Source organism: Mesocricetus auratus, unplaced genomic scaffold (genome assembly GCF_017639785.1).
Source record: "Mesocricetus auratus isolate SY011 unplaced genomic scaffold, BCM_Maur_2.0 Super-Scaffold_100024, whole genome shotgun sequence".
In the NCBI taxonomy this organism is placed as follows: Eukaryota; Metazoa; Chordata; class Mammalia; order Rodentia; family Cricetidae; genus Mesocricetus; species Mesocricetus auratus.
This window is the reverse complement of record NW_024429205.1, coordinates 24,207,279-24,228,871: the sequence shown is the minus strand read 5'-3', so window position 1 is coordinate 24,228,871 and position 21,593 is coordinate 24,207,279. Positions and strand designations below refer to the sequence as shown.

General features: G+C 34.7%; 1 protein-coding gene across 3 annotated transcripts in view; it reads left to right on the top strand.

The window, feature by feature from the left end:
• Nucleotides 1–18,936, top strand: part of Memo1 (mediator of cell motility 1) — a 96,937-nt gene extending 78,001 nt beyond the window's left edge. For 2 of the 3 annotated variants that reach the window (XM_040730721.1, XM_040730723.1), the window contains 3 exons: nt 3,181–3,481; nt 6,906–6,982; nt 16,790–16,819. In XM_040730721.1, the coding sequence (XP_040586655.1) occupies nt 3,181–3,481; nt 6,906–6,933 (329 nt within the window). In that variant the 3' untranslated portion in view covers nt 6,934–6,982; nt 16,790–16,819. Of the gene's footprint in view, nt 1–3,180; nt 3,482–6,905; nt 6,983–16,789; nt 16,895–18,273 lie in introns of those variants that run through there. The other variant, XM_040730722.1, reaches the window with a different exon arrangement.
• Nucleotides 18,937–21,593: the final 2,657 nt, after the last annotated feature.

Genomic DNA, 21,593 nt, shown 5'->3' with positions numbered 1-21,593 from the left:
GATTTTTTTTGTTTTGTTTTGTTTTATGACAAGCTTTCACTGTGTTACCCAGGGTAGTCCAAATTCCCAATCTTCCTGCATGTGCTTCCGAGGTACTGAGATTATAGGTGTGAGCTACCATGCCTGGTGAATAGATGTACTACTATTCCTGCATGTGTATGGGTCATCATCCATCTTGCCTCACCAATAAAGTATTGTTGTTGTTGTTATTTTCTTTCTCGAGATGGGTTTTTCAGTGTAGCCCTGGCTGTCCTGGAACTCTCTGTAGACCAGGTTGGTTTGGAATTTAGAGATCTGCCTGCCTCCACATCCCAAGTGCTGGGATTAAAGGCGTTTGTCACCAACAACTTTCCTTGTAGCTTTGGCTGACCTGGAATTCATTCTGTAGACCAAGCTGGCCACAAACTCACAGAGACCCACCTGCGTCTGCCTCCTGAGTGTTGGGCTTAAAGGAGTCTACCACCACTGCCAGGCTAATAAGGAATTCTTAATGCATACATACCTTACTCTACAGTTGAGAGAGAAAAATAAATTTGTTTTTTGTAGCTAATTAAGATTCTCAGAAAGTTAAAAGCTATTTTTCCCATTTCTATAAAAAGAAAAATTAATATTTGAGTTGTGATACAGGATTTCCAGGCGATAACTAAAAGAAAACCCTGTTAAATTTTCTAAGGCTTGCAAACACTAGCAGTGAAGACCATCAGACCTGTGTGTTGTTGGGTGGTTAAGCCATGGAGCTTTTCCTGGTGTTCCTCATTTAGCCAGCACAATCATCACTGAGTCTCACTAAGTGCTCACTTCACTTAGACGAGCATTGATTCTTTCTGGGTAACTTGGCCAGCAGTATGGCAGACAGTGTGAGGTGTGACATCACAGGAAACAGTAATTGTCACTTTGTAAAACAACACTTTCTGTTTCACACATTTGTTAGGCAGAATCTTTGGCCAGCTACAAATTAAGCTGTTTTAGGAATCAAATGTTATGTTCCATGTCAGCATGTTAGCTCGTCATGAGGGTTTATGTTTTGTTTCTTTTTCTTTCTCCTTTCTCCCCCTTCTTGTCGAATCTTGCCATTCAGGCTTACCTTGAATTTGTACCCTTCTGCCTCAGTCCCCCTAAGTGGAATCACAGGCATGTACCACTGTGTCATGCTTTTTTTTCCTACTTGTAAAGATATGGTACATGTTGGTTTTTTTTAAAAATATAAAACCATAGAAAAACAACCATAATAAGTGAATTCTCAATAATTTCACAGGAATGATTCAGCTCTTCAGTACATAGGCATTAAACATCTCATTGCTTTAGGGTCTTCATAATCTCAAGTAGCTGATTTTTGAAGTAAAATTACTTCATTGATTATTACTCAGATAGATATACATAGTGGGCCTTTGGTTTTAGTTGAATTAGGCAACTGTTAGTGACTCCTTTTTCTTCCTAGATGTTTGTTATCTCTGTTTCCTGTCCTGCTTTGTGGAAATAGTGACAGCCTTGCTCACACAGATGCTTGGGAAGCTGCAGTCTCCTTGTTATCAGCCAGGGCCCTTTATAAAAATGAATTCTTTCTATAAAAATATATTTTGCTTTAATAGATACTCAAAGAGAGACTAAAATATTCTGGTATTCTTTTGGAATGAAACAAGGCATGTGAGTGGCAGAAACCTATATTCTGTTATCTTGTTCTTTCTGTCTCCTCAGTAGAGTTCCCTAAAATGTAACTGTGTTTTAGTCAGTGTTCTGAATCTTGACATCATCTTAGACATGAGAAAAATGCCTCAGCACCATAGTATAAGATAATAAGTCCTCTCCACCATAGCTACTAGCTTTTGATTTTTCATCTTAATATACTTACCAAATTCTACTAATACTTAATATACTTACCAAGTTCTATTGGTACATAACATACTTACCAGGTTCTACACCTAGAGGAGGGTTCTGTGTAGGAAGAACTTGTCTGTACTTCTTTCAGTTATCTAGTTAGTAAATTTTTATTGTTTCCCCAGTTTCAGTTCTGATATTTTCCATATATACTATTATTATTTGTTTTATGTCTTCACAGAAAGTTGTTTCCAAGTTCAGATTGATAGCTTTCATTAGCATAATTTTTAGCAAACTATTAACATAGTTCTAAGCGAAATTAGATCTAAAAAATTGGAAGTGAAGTAATCTATTAATTTACCTTCATGATGGTTTTACAAATCAGTTCCAATACATTTACTAAGTGTTTATGACACTATTTTGTTAAAATATGAATATAATCTGCTGTAGTCTTTTCAGCCATTTCAAATTTGCTTAGAATTATACCCGTTCTTTTTTTTAATCAGTTTGAGCTACTTATTCAGTAACCTTACCCAAAGTATTCATAAAATTTATACTGTGTTCAGATATCTTCTGTACTGTTCATTAAGTGATTCATATGTACTCTTTTTCATATTAAGTTTCTTAGTGTAAGGATAGTTTCACTTTGTAATGCTGAAGTTGGCTTGAATATTGTTAGCTAATTTGTAAAATATATCTTACATTTATTTTCTCAAGTCTCTGTACTTCTTCATCACAGGTTTAGGCTTTTGACTTTTTGCAGTGTTGGGATGAGGCTGATACTTTCTCATTGTAACAGAATTCAGGATGAATGGATGATAGCATCTAGTTGTTAGAAAAGATGATCTTATTTGATAGAACACAGATAGTATTTTCTCTGTGAAATACATTTTTTTCTTTGACTGTGATTTCAGTTATAGGTGTTTCAAGTTTAGAACCCCCTTGTAGAATGGCCTGCTAATCTCCCTAGTGGATTTGTGTAAGGGTTCAAACATTTGAAAAATGGCTCACCATTAGCAGAGTGATGAGTGAATGTACACAGAACAGTTTCTATTGGTCATATATCTGAAAGGCTTTTCTATTGACTGATATTTTGGGGGTTTTGTAGATTAACATTTGTTAGGTCATTGTTTATTTTAGCATAGCTTAATGTTGAGGTATTTAATTTTTTCTTTTTGTTTAGAGAGACTTAAAACATAGTGTTGGTTCTTGTAAACATTCATTGTTGTTTGTCCTCATTAGTTGGTTGTTGTGTGTTAAACAGACATCTTTGGAGCTTCCTCTCCACACTCTGTGAATCCACTCATTAATCACCAGTCACCTTTGGAGATGGGAAAATTACTTACCTGTATTTCTTTTTCTCAGAAAGCGTGCTCTGGAATGGATTCACAAATGAGCTACCCTCCTTCCCTCAAAGAGTAAGGTTTCTGCTTTACAGGATTTTTTTTTCCTTGGGTTATTTTTCCTCTCATCTTTTGAATTTGAAAAGAACTGAGGGAAGGCACCTGAAGAACCCACTGAGATACTCGCTAGGGAGTTCCAGAGCTTGTCCTGCCCCTAGGGCGGTGTCCATGGCTCTTAAAGCTAGAAAGCTCATACTTGAAGTTGAAACAGGGGCTCAAAGAATCCATTTTCCCAGTGTACCTTCTGAAAGGATAAGTTTCAGGTAAGTAATTTTCTCTACTATGTGATATGCTTTATTCATACTTAGAAAAGGATGTACAGTTCCCGGCCTTCATTTATGGAGACAGCTGTTTGTTCATAGTCAGCTTCATAATTGCCCTGAAAGCCAGAAATATAAAAATTTACAAAGTAAAATATATTTTCTCATGAGATACATATAATCAGAATTTACTTTAAATGAACAATTCAAAAATAAAGGTCCATTTCTGATCAGTGTATTATGCTAGTACTGTCATTTCCTTTATAAATGAACGAAATCTTGAGAAATTAATTTTTAAGTAAGTATCTTGACTCAGTTTCCCAGCAGCAGTTGACTTGTGTATGTGTGTGCACATGCATGTATATGCTTGTCTGCATGCATACTACATACATACTCAGGCTAAAGTAAGACGAAAGCAGCTTTTTCTTCAGATTAGATGCTGTATCTCTATTGACGAGGATGGACTGTTCAAATAATTTGAAAATACTTTACAATTTTAAGAGTTATGAAATCATTGTGAGTTGTTATGAGTAAAATATTCAGTAGCTGCATGTACTGAAAACTTAGTTTCATTATTGATATGAGCTATTCATCTTTAGATTTAACTTTTATGTTACTATGAGTTGGTCACAAAAAAGTAACAGGTAGCAAAATACTAAACATTTGTTCCAGTTGGTTTCCTGTGCACACTCTCATTTGCATTAAATTACGTGATGATTCCAGTATTTTGAAGTATTTCAAACATCTGTCCCTTTCTTCAGAATTACTTTAAAGTTAGCTGGAAGGTCATCTGTGTGATGTGACATCACATAAACATAATGTTACACACCTTTCTTGCTTTCCTGGCAGGGTTGTTACTTGAAAACAGCTCCTCACTTGGAAGTGAGCAAGGACTTTGGAGTAGCAGATAACTGTCATAAAGCACCCAGGAATAGCAGTGTTTTATAGACACAAGGTTTGCAGATAGGAGCTAAAAGGAATGGCTGTAGGGAAAAGAGATTATAGTTGTATAAACCTGAAATAGTCCAGTTTTTTTTTTTGTTTTGTTTGTTTGTTTGTTTGTTGTTGTTTTTTTTTTTTTTTTTTTTGGTTTTTCGAGAAAGGGTTTCTCTGTATTGTTTTGGAGGCTGTGCTGGAACTCGCTCTGTAGACCAGGATGGCCTCGAACTCACAGAGATCTGCCTGCCTCTGCCTCTTGAGTGCTGGGAATAAAGGCTTGCGCCACCAACACCCGGCCCGAAATAATCCAGTTTTAAAAGAATCAAGACAGAATACTTTGATTCCTTCTAGAATATTATTTTTCGAATAGTGGCAAGCAAGCAGAATTCCTTGTCTGAGGTGTTTATTCAATTATTTCACAAGAGATGGGCAGTTTTATCAAAAGAAGTTTGAAATAGATATGGATGTAGGACAGTGAATTGAGTCAACAGGCTAGGCTGACTGAGATGTGGAGTTGGCTTTATGTAGTCTTCTTACAACTACCCAGCAAGTGTGGAAAATGGGTTCAATTTCACAATTCTCATGGTCAGACAGTCCTTATTACTGTGTGTAATACACATTCTCTGAAGAAAATCAAACTACTACTACTTCTCAAAACAATTTAAAGGAGAAACTTGGTGTATTATTTAATATAAAGCCATTGAGGCCTCGCAAGATGGCCTTATGAGTAGATGTGCTGTCAACAAGCCTGAAATCTGAATTCAATCCTTGGGGCCCACAAGGAGGATGGAGAAAACCAACATTGCAGGTGGTCCTCTGACTTCCATTGCACACTGTGGCATGTGCATGCACTTGGACGTGCACCTGCATAAATATAAATTAAAATATAGAGGCATTGAGTGATAGGTGATCATTGCTGTCTCTACCAATCCTTCCAGTTCAGAGACTATAGTAGATATCATACCATGGCTGGCTGCATGCGTCATCTTTGTCATTTCTTTCGGAGAGCAGACTCTAGCTTAGAGCCTGTTCAATTCTAGGATACCAGTTATCTTTAATAATAGCTCTGTGGAAAGTTAACAGTTATTATAGTGAGTGACTTCAGAAGATAATGTAAACAGTTAAAAAATGAAACTTAAAGAATATGGTGTATTTTAGGAAAATATACATAAAAAGATTATCACCAACAGATGAAATACTGAGTTCTATGGTATGTTTTTTTTTTTTTTAAAGAAAGGATATCAAGGAGAATTCCATAATTTTGAACTGACCATTATATGCAAGATACTGTTTTCAATAAGATGAACAGGAAACTTAAAAATATCGTAATAATCCAACCAAATTTGTTTTCTCAGTTGTGAGGCTAGAAGTTGTACTTATTATTAGCTCTCGATAATGATGTCTAAGGCATCGTGTGTATACCTGATGAATATATCTAACACCACTAGAAATACATTTTGGCAAAGCTCTAAAAATTGGAAAATATGGGCTGAAATGGCTCACTTTTTGAGTGCAGTGGCTGTTCTTCCAGAGGACCCAGCTTCAAGTCTCAGCACCCAGATGGTGGCTGATACCCAACTGTAACTCCAGTTCCAGGAGATCTGACATCTTTTTCTGTCCTCTACAAGCACCAGACATGCATGTGGTAAACAGACATACATGCAGGCAAAACACCCACACACATAAAATAATTAAAATTTAAAAAGGAAACATAAGAGTAAAGCATGGCACTGCCGAAAGCTATTTTAGAGGCATCTCAAACACACCATAGTTAAATAATCTGTAATTAGTTATAGATACTAACATTTGGATTTCATATTACTACAGTAGGGAGCAATTTATTTTCCAAGTCTTTGTTTTCTTTTTCTTCTTTTAATTTCTTTTTAACCTCTGCTATTTGAAGAACAGCTGAACATTGACTATTTTGTGCTTTTACTCTTAGCTGGGATTTCATGTCAGTGTAGGATAGTTGATTCATTCTTTTGTGAGTTCTGTTCACAGTGCATAAGACCCATTTAGCAATCCTTTTGCTTAAAAAAGTAATGGCCGTAAAAATCACAAGCTTTTGTCAGGGAGAGCAGCAGTGATAAACTCATTGAGTTGTTACACAGATAGTTTACTCAAAGTCAGATTTTCTTGAGTCATAGTCTTTGGGTTTACCATCAATTATAGACTGCTAGAATGGTTAACAATGTCTCTAATTTTAAGGTCTTTTGTTTCCTTATTCTTGTATTGCTGGTGATTTTAAAGTTTCTGCACTATGAAATAGTTTTTTAACATCTTAAAATTCTGGTGATGTGTCATTTCTATATTACCTTCCCAAATATGCCTCTTATCTTTATGTTGAGGGCTCTTGGGAATTGATTCTTACAGAGGCTCAGGCTATGCTTTGCCTTTTGTGAGAACTGAAATGATTTGGTAAGCACTTGCTTTCTTTTTAGCTTCTAATTTTTCCCTATTTTATTTTGTACATGATATTTGTTTCAAGGTCAAAGGTTCCGTTACAGTTACTATGATGAATCCCAGGGGGAGATTTATAGATCCATTGAACATCTAGATAAAATGGTAAGTCTTTCAGGTGTGGGTTAATGCTCTAAAATATTTTCTTTATTCCAGATTAGTGATCGAGACTCAATATGTTAACATATACAATGGGCTAACAGTTCGTTCCCTTTCTTGAATTAAAAGTTCAAACTGCAATGTGTCCTCAAATGACTATTTCCTCTAAGAATTTTCCTTTATTATACTTCTGTTTGCTTAATGAGAATATTTAAGAGCAATCAGAAAATTTTTAATTATATTTTTGAAGAAGTATTTGGTTTAAGGGGCTGTAGCATATTAATGCTATTCCTTCTGTTAAGCTGCAACAGTAGATGATGGCCATCTCAAGTAACTTTCAGTCTTATGAACTATGTTGCTGTTCTTTGAAATTTATTAAATAACTTAGTGTTCAAGTTTTAGATATGATTTCTTAATAGGCCAAACTTATTCTTGAATGGTACTAAAGATTTTATGAACTACTTGATAAAGGATATATAACCAACCTAAAAGCGTAAGTGTATGATTGAAACTCCAGTTTTTCAGTTAATCATCCTTTTACTTCTGGAAGTTATAACATTGTAGCCCTTTCATTTTATGTTTTTGCTTTCCTATGTCTTAAACTCAGGGCAAGTGTTCTCTCACTAAGCTGCATTCAAGTTTGACAGCATATTTATTTTGACAGGTTTTAGTAATTTAGAAAACTTAAATTTTGTCTGCTGGACTGCAGGAATTTTTACAACTATATTATTAAGTTTTTAAAACTCCATAAATATTTAGTTAGGAATTAATAGTTTATTCCAAAATTTTTAAAAACCTGTACTAAAGTGAATTTACCATAGTGAAATTAATAACTTAAAATTGTTGTGATTTGAGTTTCAGTATATTTGTAAGTCCTATTGTTATATATTGAATTGTATTTTCATTTCTCATTTATCATATTCAATTTGAACGTGAAATGTCTGTGATCTTTAGCCTATGTCTATTAAGGAAACTACAGAAAGTACCTTAAGAAAACTAGATTACTTGATGAGTACAAATAATTTGCCTTTCTTCCCTTTTGTCTTTTGCTTTTTTTTTTTTTTTTGGTAGATATTTAGATTGCTTTTTTTTTGGCCACTGGGATTTCCAGTTTTGAATTTTATCTTGTTTTTCTAAATTTAAAAATTAAAAAACACAATTATTTTTTCTTAAAGTATTCATAGTCGTACTTTAAATTTAAAAAGAGAAATGATTCTGAGAATATCTGTGGGGTATAGATCTCCCCTCTACGTCAGCAGTTAGACTTGCCGTTTCCTTTGTGACTGGGACAAGTACCTGAAAGTGACTTAAGGACAGTAGGGTATGTGGACTGCATGAGCCTAAGGTGTACACCAGTGAGTAAAAGCTATCCCAGGCTAGCTCCTCTTTGAGCGTTAGCCAGACCTGAATGTGCACTATTATTAAAGAGTTATTTATTTATTAAAAAGTAACATAAGGAATATTCAGTGTAGCAGGAAGGTTACACATTTGCTTTGTGATCTCTTTCAGTTTTCTAGTACTTATTTGTCTCCAACAGTAGACCCTTGACTAGGTATCTAAGTTACTGTAGACTCTCGCTATTTACAAGTCTGTGATGTGTTTTATCAATTTTACATATTTTAGTAGAGGATAAATTTGGTCGAAAGTAATTAATATATTTAAGTAAGGAATCTGGTTTGAATTATACATACAGGAGTAGATATGGTATAGGGTTATACCTTTCAGAACTGTATCCCTTAGTCACATACCTTTATTGAGCACTGAAGTATGGGTAATGTGACTTGCTGTTTACTGCCAGTATAAAATATACATTGATTTCATTGATTTCACTTAGAATGAAACAAGCAAAACCCCCCAATAATGATTTTTGATCTTTATTGTTTAATGAAATCAAAATGTAATAGTTTGTGTTAAATATTTTACAGTTAATTTCACTTTCATTTTATCTTTTAACACAGACACTAAATTTTTTAATTTACATATATGGCCTACATTATAGTTTCATTGTTCATTTCTGGTTTAGAGCACAAAGGTATGTCTGGATGGTGGTAAACGTTAAAATTTTTTTTTCTTTAAGATATTTTGAGAGGTAGGTCTTACTATGTAGCTTTGTCTGACTAGAAACTTACTATGTGGCCCAGATTATCCTCAAACTCAGCATTCCGCTTGTGTTAGGGTTCTAGACATGAGTTACTCTGCTCGGCTGGATATAAACATTGGAAGTCATTGCTGTGTGAAGGGCAGGTAGAAAGGAGGGTAGTCATTGTCATTGTCTAGAGAGAATGGAGGGGAAGGAAAGGGTAGTTAGGTCAGAGAACACACTGGCGTAAGTGGTGAGCAAGTCAGAGAAAAGCCAGTAAGAGTTCTGCCTGGGGGAACTAAAAATGCCTGATGAGAGGAGATAGCCTTTTCACTAGCAGGGACAAGACTATCAAGTTCAGAAGAATTAAGTTAGAAGTACAATTGGAGCAAAGAGGTGTCCAACTGGCAAGAATGTTGTCTGTCGGTTTGACTGTGGCAGGAAGGAGGAATATGTGACTGGCTGGGATGAATTGATCCTTTGAGCATAGTCAGAGGAGGACTTGGTCTTTCCCCATTTCTTCCTACTTCATATATTCTTTGGACAATATCCATCCTTTATAGAACAGTGATATAAAGCCTCCACTCATACCTAACTTTGCGTTCTAAATCAGGATGGGAGTTGAGATCATTTCAAAATCCACAGTAGTGTTAATCACTAAATCTCAGAGTTTTTTTTTTACTCTCAAAATATTATCATTCATATGATTCCCATTCCACCTGGCTTACTTCTTCATTTCTTCTATTCATTTAGGAATGATTATCTAGAGGCTGGGGCTTGGTAGCTCAGTAGTAGAGCAACATGCTTAGTGTGCACAAGCTCTAGTTTGTGCTTTTGTCCACAGATGTCTGTAAGGAAGAATGACTGTTTATGTGTGAAATAGGATCTACTTGTTAGTGGTATGCGTGAGATTTCCTTTTCATTAGAATTGTCTTCATTTGTTTATTTTTAAGCTGGCCTCAGACTTGCAAACCGCCTTATCCTGATAGGTATATGCCAGAACATGCCTCAACATCAGGCTCAAAAGGTGCCTTAGCACCCAAAAATTTCCAAAGCAAGTAGCCTTCCTTGAAGTAGGTAGGTAGATAGATAGGGGTGTGTGTAGTGCATGTGTATATTTACCAGTAGTTTGCATTTAATTTTATAAAACAGTACCTTTAGCACCAAAACCAGTAAAAGTATCTTGATCCAGTACTGTTCTTTCAAACTCCTTGTTTACCCAGCTTAGTATTCACTGGAAAGTCATATAAACAGTTTCCAAACTCAGCATGGCAACAATTAAAACTTCAGATTTTCTCTTGAAAGTTTGTTTCTACAGACTTTTTCAGCAGCTATTGTCATTTTCAATTTCAAATAGCTGACAATAAAGCCCAAACAGATTCCCTCCTTCTTCTAGGGTTTCTGTGTGCATCCCTAGTCACTCTGTAGACCAGACTGGCCCTGAACTCATAGAGATCCCTTCGCCTCTGCCTCCTGAGTGCTGGGTTAAAGGTGTGTACCACCACCTCCTGGCCCCAAACAGATTTGTAGAAACTCACATTAGATTGTGTTATTCTTCTGGCTCAATTCTTTAATATTGTCCTGTTTCAGTAGAATCCATATGTTTACTCACATCAAATGACCTAAAGGGATCACCATGATTTGCAAGCCTACTTCTTTTTTCTTTTCCACTTCTTTCTCTGCTATGGACAGACTATTGGTTGATACTGCCACACACGTTTCCAGCTTCTGTATTTTGTTCTTTTTGTACTTAACTATTGCTTATCATATCTCAAGTCTTTGCTTAGATTTTGCTTTTTAAATACAGGGTCCAACTATATAGCTTTGACTAGCCTTGAACATGAAAAGAACCACCTGCTTCTGCTTCCCCAGCACTGGGATTAAAGGCATGTCCACCATGCCTGGCTTCTTTTTTTGGGGGGGGGGGTTTCGAGACAGGGTTTCTCTGTATTGTTTTGGAGGCTATCGGTCCAGCCCAGCCTCGAACTCACAGAGATCTGCCTGCCTCTGCCTTCCGAGTGCTGGGATTAAAGGCGTGCGCCACCACCGCCCGACTTCATGCCTGACTTCTTATCTAGCTCGAATCCTTCTAGTAGGGTCTGCTGGCCCGCCTTGTTTACTTTATGCTTGCAATTCATCCTTCCAGCACTTGTTGCCTAACTGCCTTCGTCTGTCTCACTGTTAACTTGTAAGAACCACATTTTCTGATATATCCAAAGGGCCTGGAATAGTGATTAGAACATAAAAACTCACATATATTTTAAACGAATGAATATATTTTTCTTGTATACACAATTAAAAACATGAACACAGTGATATGAAAGTAAAATAAAAGGAAGGTAATTTGTAATAAATTAATGTTTCAGATGTCAGTGTTCAGACACAGCTATGTTAGAAGGCACAATGAAGTAGTTAGATACTTGTGTATATAGAGTACCAGTAAAACAGCAGTAAACACAGACTTCTGCATGGCTGATGCCTTTGTTGCTCAAATTATTATTTGGCATTGCTGGGTGACTAGATTTTTTTCCTCCCAAAAAGTGAATAATTCTTAGTAAATAACAGAAACTGCAATATTTCCTCACTTTAGATTATGATTCCATCCCTGGAAAATTCATTCTTTATTAAAACCATGCAAAACTTTTTCTGTTGTTATGGGAGGTAGAAATTGTACAGGTAATTAGGAATTTTACCTAAGTTACATGTCTGAAGTCTTATGGGTAGAAAACAGTTATTTGTATATAGAATTTTCCTATATCAGCATCCTTGTGATCCTACCAAACCTTACTTGGTGTTGGGGACAACCAAAAATATGTTCGTACTATTTGCTTATGGTCTTCCTGTGAACAACTATGTTAGCTTTCCCGGCTTATTTCTACTTTTAATTCTTCTGCTATGTGACTTACCATTTCTTTATTTTGTTTGGTGACTAACTTTCATATATCTGTTGTCTGTCTGTCATCTATATGTCTGTGTTGTAATTCACAGTATAAGCTTATGTCAAGTACTGAGTGTACTGTTGTAATTTACATGGTTTTGAAAATCACTCTGTTGGTTGTAGAGAAAGATTCTACAAGATTAGGTGTGGCAAACAACAGGCCGTTTGGCATTTTCAGGGAGGAGATGATAACTTGGAGATGGTGGCAGTGGGGTTGAAAAGAAATGGTCACGGTAAGATTTAAGAGCCGGAGGCAGAGGGACTTTGCTAGTAGACCGTCTACTGGTTGCAGTTCAGGGAGATAGAGTTTGGGAATGATGGGAAGTCTGCAGCCACGAAGAGATGGCCCGTGGTGGGAATAGTTAAACAACCGTCAATACACTGAATTTACCCATGGGACCCTGAGAATAGAGCTGTCCATCCCGACCCCTTCTGTAGCATTAGAATTTCAGCATCTTCCTCACTAACTCTGTTGGTGACTCTGTGTTAACTGCCTGATCTGGTGACTTAGATCATGGGCAGGCTTCTTAGAACTTTTCCCTGTGTAGCTCAGAAAGGAGAGTTGTGTTTATTACATGAGTGCTTGTATATAGAGAACCAGTAGCCCCAGGCTAACCTCTAAGTCTGCCCCATATTTCCTTCCATTAAATGACTGATTACCAAAACCTTACTTGAAACTTTTATTTTAAAAAGCCGGGCGGTGGTGGCGCACACCTTTAATCCCAGCACTCGGGAGGCAGAGGCAGGCGGATCTCTGTGAGTTCGAGGCTGGGCTGGACCTACAGCCTCCAAAACAACACAGAGAAACCTTGTCTCGTAAAAACCAAAAAAAAAAAAAAAAAAAAAAAAGCATGGGATTGTACTTCAAAATAAATTGAATATTTGTTGTATGTTGGTGTGCCATCACCAACATATTTTATTTACATACAAATACTAAAAAAAATCTACCAGAAACACTTCTGTTGTCAAGTATTGAATAGAGTATGTTCAACCTATAAGAGCTATCCAAATTCAAAGACAGTAGACTAAAAAGTCTTTAAGTTTATAAGAGTTTGAATTGTGTTTGTTCAGAATTATTGAGTTAATCAAGTTTGGTTTTGTTTTCTAATTGGGAAAGAATCTTACTATTGTTCTTAAAATGTTGGAAAGTAAGCTATTTTTAAGTTGCAAAAGAACAAAATCTGTTCTTTCTAAAGAAAATATTCACAGCTGTAAGCTTTGAATGTCTGAGAAACTAATTATGAAAATACACAGAAAGATAAATGTTTATAGGAAAAATATGTCTTATAAATGGTATAGTATAAAAAGTAACTAGTATAGAATTATAGACTTTGAAAGTTGTATTATTTTATTTGCTTTTTTTGGTAAATAGTACTTTGTAATTTCAGTGTTTATACTGACAAGTAGAATGTGTGTATTTTAAGTCATTGATCTTGTAAATTTTTGATTTTTTGAAATATTAGCTATATTTACATGTATTTTCAATATAGTATGTGGTATCATTTTTACTATACTAATTTTTGGGAGTATACATTTTTACTATTATAATTTGAGGAGTTTTCGTTACTGATATCAGCAAGTTATTTGGTAGCGAGAATCTAAAAATGTCATTGCAGCCATTCAATTTATTAATTTATTAATCACTTTGTTTAATTTGAAAAGCAAATACTTTCCTTTCTTCCTGCTATTTTGGAAGGAGAAATTGTTAGTCACAATTTACTAAGTCATGCTTCTTTCTCTTGAATTTATACTATATCTTCTTTATTATTTGGCCTCATTCTTTGTAAGGTAGCCACTTACTAGTGCATGGTTCTTAACATTGCTACCTTACAATAGGGTTTTGTTTTGTTTTGGTCATGTTAAATTCCTCTTCAGGAAGCTAGGACATTTCCTTTTCCTTAATGTATATCTATCTTTAAAAGAATGGATTACTTCATGTGATGATTAATTATAATTGGTCATTATTAAAAAGGCATGGTTTTTCTTATTTATAAATGCATATAAAATATGTTACTCTTGTGTTTGCTATTTTAATAAGATTTACTTGTGTTATAATAGCTATTTTGTTTCATGTAGATACATTTTTGCTTTAAAAGTGGGAAGGTACTTATCAGAATTTTGAATTTTCAACTCTTTCAGTATCACCTGTTCAGTTTCAGATTGACCCTTAGGACCTGACATCATGGGTTTTTAGCCATTGTTTAGAGAGTCGGTAAAGTGATACAAGTTAGGACTTTAGCATGTGTTCTGCAGATTTCTAGCTAAACTGTTCAATTATGAAGTATTTCCACACTCGTGAGGGATTGATAGGCTTTGGTGTTTCTAGTATCTCTTTCTAACCTGAAGCTGAAATGTGTTGACTCATTTCATTGCATATGGGATTTATGTAAATAGTTAAGTTTTTAACTATATGAAGCCCTAGGGAGCTTTCAGTTGCCTGGTTTTTAACTCACTAATCACACCTTCCAGGGCTGTTAAGAATAGGTAAGTTACCTAGGCATACTTGGGAAGCATTTTGTTTTTTCATCGTTTTGGAATTTGGATAATAGTGTTGAATTAGCATTTTTTTTTTTTTAGAATTTTGGTACCAGTAATTTTACACTTATCATCAAGTATATGTGATATGTTTGTTAGTATTTTGTACTGGTCACTGGATGTCCCATTTTATAATTTTATCCTCATACTTTTATTTATGTACTTTGTAAATTATCTGGGTTGGAGAGGTTCACTCATGAGAAAAGCTCCCATTCCCTCTATCTTCTCTTTATAAGACATGCCATTAAATCATCATGTTTGTCATAGGTTTGAATGGGATGGAATTAATTCCTATCTAGTAGGCACTTAACACACTTAAAGAATTAAAATTTTTAATACATTTTATCGCTTGATTTCCATTGTATTTTCCAGTTTATCTTTATAATTTAACCAGTTTAATCTTCATTTTGAGCTTCTTATTTAGTAGTATCTTCTCTACATTTGTAGTATTTTATCTCTTCATTAAGGGTTTCTTGGTCAGTTACTTAGATTCCTTGCTTTAAATGTAATTCATTTTCTTCTCTTAGAATGCCTATCAGTATATAAGTATGATACTTGTTCCAAATATGCTTGGAGATATTATTACTAAAGTGTATGTTGCAGCTTCTCATCCTAGAGCTTATTAAAAGTGGATTCTATTTATGGCTAGCTGTTCTAGCCTTCATTCAGGAGCATTAAACTTCTCATAATGTGTGCATAATTGTAGTTAAGTCAATGTTTGAAGAATCATTAGTGTAATTCTTGTTATACTGTGATAAAGCCAGTGATTATTGAGACAGAGCCTAGGATTAGGAACTTTTTGTGCCCATTTTCATGCATAGGAAAGTTATATCTTGACTATCCATATTTCTGGAAAAGTTATAATTCCATCTTAGTATTACTGCTTGCTGGTTTGGAATGATAGTTTCTTTGTACTATATTGTATATTTTAGGCTTAACTTTAATATTTCTTTAAGCTTGAATCAAATGTTATTGTTGACTTGAAAAAGTTCCCTGCTTGTCAGGAGAAAACCAATATAGCATTAAAAACTAGTTACAGATTGGTTAATTAGTGTATAAGCAAAGTGATTCTAGACTCATATTCTTAAGTGTTATTCTGGAATAGATAATGTGGATATTTTGAAAAAGTTTCTTACACAGTTAAGGTTTTGAAGTTTCTACTATAAAGCTTTATGTCACTTATTAACAACTGCCATTCCCAGATGACTTTATTTAGTCATTTGTCTGGTGTTTTCTGTGCTTCTAGGCTGTTAAGGCACGAGTAGATTGTAGCAATCACAGAATTTGTCAGTTAAGGCCACTGAAATGACCACTTAGATTTCTCTCAGAAGACATTAATCTAGTATATTGAATATGAAGGGGTTGATCTAGATAAAATAATGTATGGTTGTGTGTGCAAATTAGATTCAGTGATTTGCTATCTCAGTAAACAAAGCTGCTCTGTTTTAATGGATTAAAGATGTTGTATGAGCTGGTGAAATGATTCAGCAGGTACAGATACTTGCAACCCAGTCTTCCTACCTGAGTTAAGCCTCTGGAACCCACATGGGAGAAGGAGAGAGCGAGTCCCACAAACTGTCCCCTAGTTTCTAATTCATGCCATGACAAGTGATTGGCTGTAGGTTTTTTTTTTTTACCTGTGCATGTGTGCATATACATAAATAAATATCAACAACTAAAAGATGTGAATGATGGTTTGTTTAGCAGTACTCTATCTAAAATTTCTTAATTACAGTCTTCAAAGCCACTGATTTAAAACAGAGAGTGAAAAGCTTTCCATCTTAGAGAGACTCACACTGGCCTGTCACTAAACTCCTCATCAGCCTTAGGAATGTTGAATAAAATATGTTAAGTATTTTCTTAGATTGTTGTATTTTATCAGGTATCTAGATAACCCCTGGCTGTTTAAAATGTTACACAGCTGTCAGTCAAACTTACAGCTTTAAACAGCTATCAATCAAAAATTTTCAGATTTTTTTGTGTGAAAAATTTTTACAGATTTGCTTTTGTAACTCCTTTATGTAAAATGTGTTGTGAGGTAAAGGTGATTTATATAAGCATCTAAACTTAGAAAATAACCTAGAGCTTTCCTACAAATGGTTAATTATTATAAGATTACATTTCACGAATGATTTTTTAAATAATTTCCAAGGATTGCTTAATGTGTTTTGTCTATTTTTAATTGAGAACTTTATAAGTAAATTTAAAATATAATTAAGAAATAATAAATTTTGTCTTTTATTTCTTTTTCTTTTTTTAGGGTATGAGTATTATAGAACAATTAGATCCTGTATCTTTTAGCAATTATTTGAAGAAATATCATAATACTATATGTGGAAGACACCCCATTGGGGTGTTGTTAAATGTGAGTATCCTTGGGAAGCCTTGACCTTTAGCATCTGATGCTGTCCTATTTCAAGATATTTACACTGTTCAATTCAGTACATCTGTTTCTTCTGGTACCTTAACATAATTGTAGGTTTCTATTATTTGTTTATTTGAATAAATTTATCACTGGAATACCATCAGTAATTTCTCTTAAGTTTTGAAGATTGCCATATCTTCTCTTGACTCAGTCAGTGCTGATCGCTTGCTTTTCTTTTTCTGAAGATTGAGTTTCAGGTTTGTGTATCTGGAGATATGAATGTTCTAGACACTCTGAGAAATTAGATGGATGCTCTTCCTGATCTAATGCTGCAAAAAGATCATGGTTTTTTTTTTTTTTTCTCTTAAACAATAGTGGTAAAAATTAACTTTGTTTACAAAGTGTCAGGAGGAGCCAGGCATAATGCCAAGTCTTTAATCCCAGCACTAGGGAGGCAGAGGCAGGCTGATGGATCTTTGTGAGTTTGAGGCCGCCTGGTATAGGTAGTGAGTTCCAGAACAGCCAAACCTACATAGTTGAGACCCTGTCTCAAAATAGCCAAAGGAGGAACGGGGGGGGGGGGGGAGAGGAAGAAAGAAAGAAAAAAAGAATCCCAAGAGAAAAATTTTGGTTTAGTTGGATTTTAGAAAGCTAAATTATATTTGTTTACTCCCTAATAAATATGAGTTTCCTTAAAGAATATGTACCACTCTTTAAGAAGAATGAGCGAATGTCTTCTTAGGAAGACACAGTGGGCTCGGTTGATTTGTATGGAAAGGGTTAGAAGAGGCGGAGCCAGCAGGTGAGACAAGAAGCTTGAAGGAGTGGGATTTGATAGCTTCATATATTTTATGGATTCTTAAGAAGCCTTTTTATCTTGTTAAAGTAGTTCATATTGATTGAAGAAAAAAAAGCCTGTCAAGGACCTAAATTAATTTCTGGAACTTAGGTTAGTGTATGCTGCACTAATCTTTTAGAGTCTGCATTGAATCAAATAGAATTATTTTTGATTTTTTTTTGTATGAAAGAAATTGCAAACCAGTATATAATTAAAGTAAAAAATTATACCATACATTTGTATCTGTGAGTTAAATAGACATTTCAGACTCAGTCAGATGAATAAAGCCTTTATCATATTAAGGTGGGAAGCCAAGATCTAGAGAATAGAGGAAAGCGTACGTCAATTATTTATAAGCTAGGTTAGGACATACTCTTTGTGGGAATGAAATAGCAAGTTTTTTCTCAATCTGGGTTAGGAAGCAGACATTCTAGAAAGGGTCATACAAGTTGATTGTGAAATGTGCAAAGTCAAACTCCCAGTGTTTACAGTATTCAGTTTTTATGTGATGTGTGTCATAATCAGCTTTTCCTTTTTGTAGGCTATCACGGAGCTCCAGAAAAATGGAATGAATATGAGCTTTTCCTTCTTGAATTATGCCCAGTCGAGCCAGTGTAGAAGCTGGCAAGACAGTTCAGTGAGTTATGCAGCTGGAGCACTCACGGTCCACTGAAGCTCCGACCCTCAGGGACGCCACCTGCACAGACTCACTCTGTCCGGGGTCCAGCCTAGCCTTTACCAAGATGTTGGTTCTGGTGTGGGGGGATTCTGAACCTCAGACTAATAGAGCTCTCGTATCTTCTTTTTCTAGTAGGTGTAGTCCTCCTTAATTTCAACTCATTTAAAGATGCTTTATAGTTTGGGGCAGTGGAAGGAAGGCTGGAATCAGAATATTTTGATTAAAAAAAAAAGATGACAATGTAAAGGCCCAATTGGCATACAGTTTTTGAAAATGACTTGTAAAGCATTTAGCATATCTGAAATTTGCACTCTTTGCAGACTCATGCACTTATATTCCGCTTTCAGGATAGTTTTGCAGATTGTACACAGACAAAAAGGGTGGAAGCTTTTTAATAAAAGAAATTGCATTTATAAATGATCTGTATTAGAATATAAGAAATCTCCAGTTATAGACAATTACTACCCATGTTGTACAACAGATACCTTCTATTTTAGTTGCTAATAAAGGGCTACACAACTCAAATAGTCTGATTTAAACTTATTGCTTTGTGGTATAAATGGAAATTGTTTTTTATTAATTCCATCTCAGAATTTTTGTTGAAATGGCAAGCCTCAGCTCCTATGTAAGAACACTAGAATATATTTTTACATTTATGTGATTTTTTTAAATCACAGAAATTATAGTCATATAATTTTAAAGTTAACTTTCAGAATTATAGTTATTTGCCTTTTTGTGTCTGACATACCCTCGTGTCATGATTATATTGTAGTAGAATATAAATTCAAGGATGCTTTAAAAACAAATACATTTAGTCCTTTACTTCAAATACTGTGTTTGACAGTCTGCAAATGACGAAACATTGAAGAGTGTTATTAGTGTGTTTCAAGTCATTGCAGACCATACACCACTATGTTTTTTTTTTTAACCGCTTTAAGCAATTTGACTCTTTTACTTGAATTTTTAGCAAGAAATAATTGACATTAGCAGTAACAAGGCCTACTGGACTTGTGGTAGTCCTGCAAAAATTTTTTTTGGGGTGGGGGCATGATTTTTTGGTGCGGCTCTTCCAACTAAAATAATGGTATGGTGTTGTATTTCTTTATCATAGATTTATTCTAGTCATTTTGGCAAAAAAAAAGTGTAATTCATTAAGCCATCGTGCATGTTCTCCATTATACCTATTTTAACGTAACACTGGGTATTTATATCACTTTGGACAGTGTTTATATCTTCAGTGTTATGCCCAAGTAGCACAATTTTTAGATGCCTTGCACCAATTTTCTTTGGAGATTTGCATTTCTTATTTAATAAATACCAATTTTATATACTCAAGAATAAGAGAAAAGATTCTAAATTACCTACTTATACATGTAGGGATTATACTCTTATACATGAATGATTTATTTATTGTCCATTATTTAGATATGCTTTTGAGTATTATAAATATTCTTTGTTTAATACAGATTATAAAAATTTCTGAATTGACAATAGTGAATTTTTGAAATAATGTTTTCTGAGTATAAAATTTTAAAATACTGAAAAGTCAAAAGAAAAAAAATTACCTACAATCTCACTACCCAGAGATACACTGTTAAATGTTTTCCTGTATTTACTTTTAGTCCTTGTGTTGTTTATGAGTGTGTATGTGTTTGTGTGCACAATAACGGAATTGAGATTATAATGCTTATACAGTTGCATTATGCCCTGTTATCCTGAGTACCTACTACCTATGTCTTTGAAAACGCAATTTAAAAATGACTGCCTAATGTGTTACACTGTATGAAAATAATTAGTTCTCTCTTTGAATGTTAGGCAGTTTCTATTCTTCCACAATTTTATAATGGGATGGACATTCTATGTAAAATCTTAACTCTATATTAGACACATTCTCTAGGACATAATCATGAAAATGAAATAAGCGGTTTACATGGTAAGAATTTCTTAGGCCCTTTAAAATATGCCAGATTGTGTTTCTAATTGCACCAAATTAACAGTACCCTCTATCAGCATCATTTCTTCTAATTTTTGACAAATTGTTAAACAAGTAACTGGTTGTTTCTTTTTTATTAGGAGTTTGTTTCTAATTGATCATTTATTGTCTTTCTATAAATTTAGCATGGCGTTTGAAAAATAACATAAGAGAGATAGATGTCTGTCTTAGAAGTGTGTTACTCTGTACAGTTTTGTTTCCTCGTTTATTTGCTTTGAGACGTGGTTTGCCTGTGTAGACCATACTGACCTGGAACTCTGTAGCCCAGGATGGCCTCAGACTCATGTATGAGCCTTCTTCCTCAGCCTCCAGAGTGCTGGGATTGAAGGTGTTAGTACTGTGTCTGTCTTGTACTGCACTTTTAAAACTAGAATATTCCAACATCAGTTTGTCCTTTCTTAGAATGACAGTTTTTTTGTTATTTTTTAATCACCTATTTTTGGAGTAGAAATGGTTCTAAACTGATATTGTGTTCAGTTCTAGTTCTATCTCTGACAGTAACTAAATGTTTCCTGATGTGATTTTCCCTGTCCTGCTGAAGCTTCCTCATCTGTGCAGTGTGCAGATGACTCTTAAGTACCTTCTCGTTTCAGAGTGCTGGCTTTGCGACTTTAGTCTTTAATAGATTTGGTGTAACACTTTAGATAGGTGTATGATTGATTTAGGTATTTTTATTTCAACTCTACATATGAAAATGAAAGTGAAATCCTTGTTATTTTAGAGAAAGCGGGACTTAATTGACTATTAATATAACAATAACATCTAAATTATTGGACTTAGCCTTCCTATTTTAAGTGCCTTTAAAAGTTTTGTATTTCTAATATAAAATGTGAAATTATCATGTAGTTCTATAATACAGTTCCTTTGTTAAAAACTTATGAATTATTTTCAGCAACCTTTTATTTTCCTTCGATCATATAGAAAAGTGTATTCGTGGAGTCCCCTCTCTCCCACTTGTCAGTTCTTAAGAAATGTTACTCTAGAGATAAGATAATTGTACAGGTAAGTAAGTACTCTGCCCTGGAAATAACAGGCTGCCATAAGAATAAAGAACCAATGAAAGTCCAATGCTTATATTTGTATATTCCAGTATGGATGTTATTTCCTGAGCTCTTATTAGTGGTTTGACTATAGCTATCATAGTTTGCTTTGGAAGCATGTAGTTCATTCCCTTAGATTAGGGTTTGGT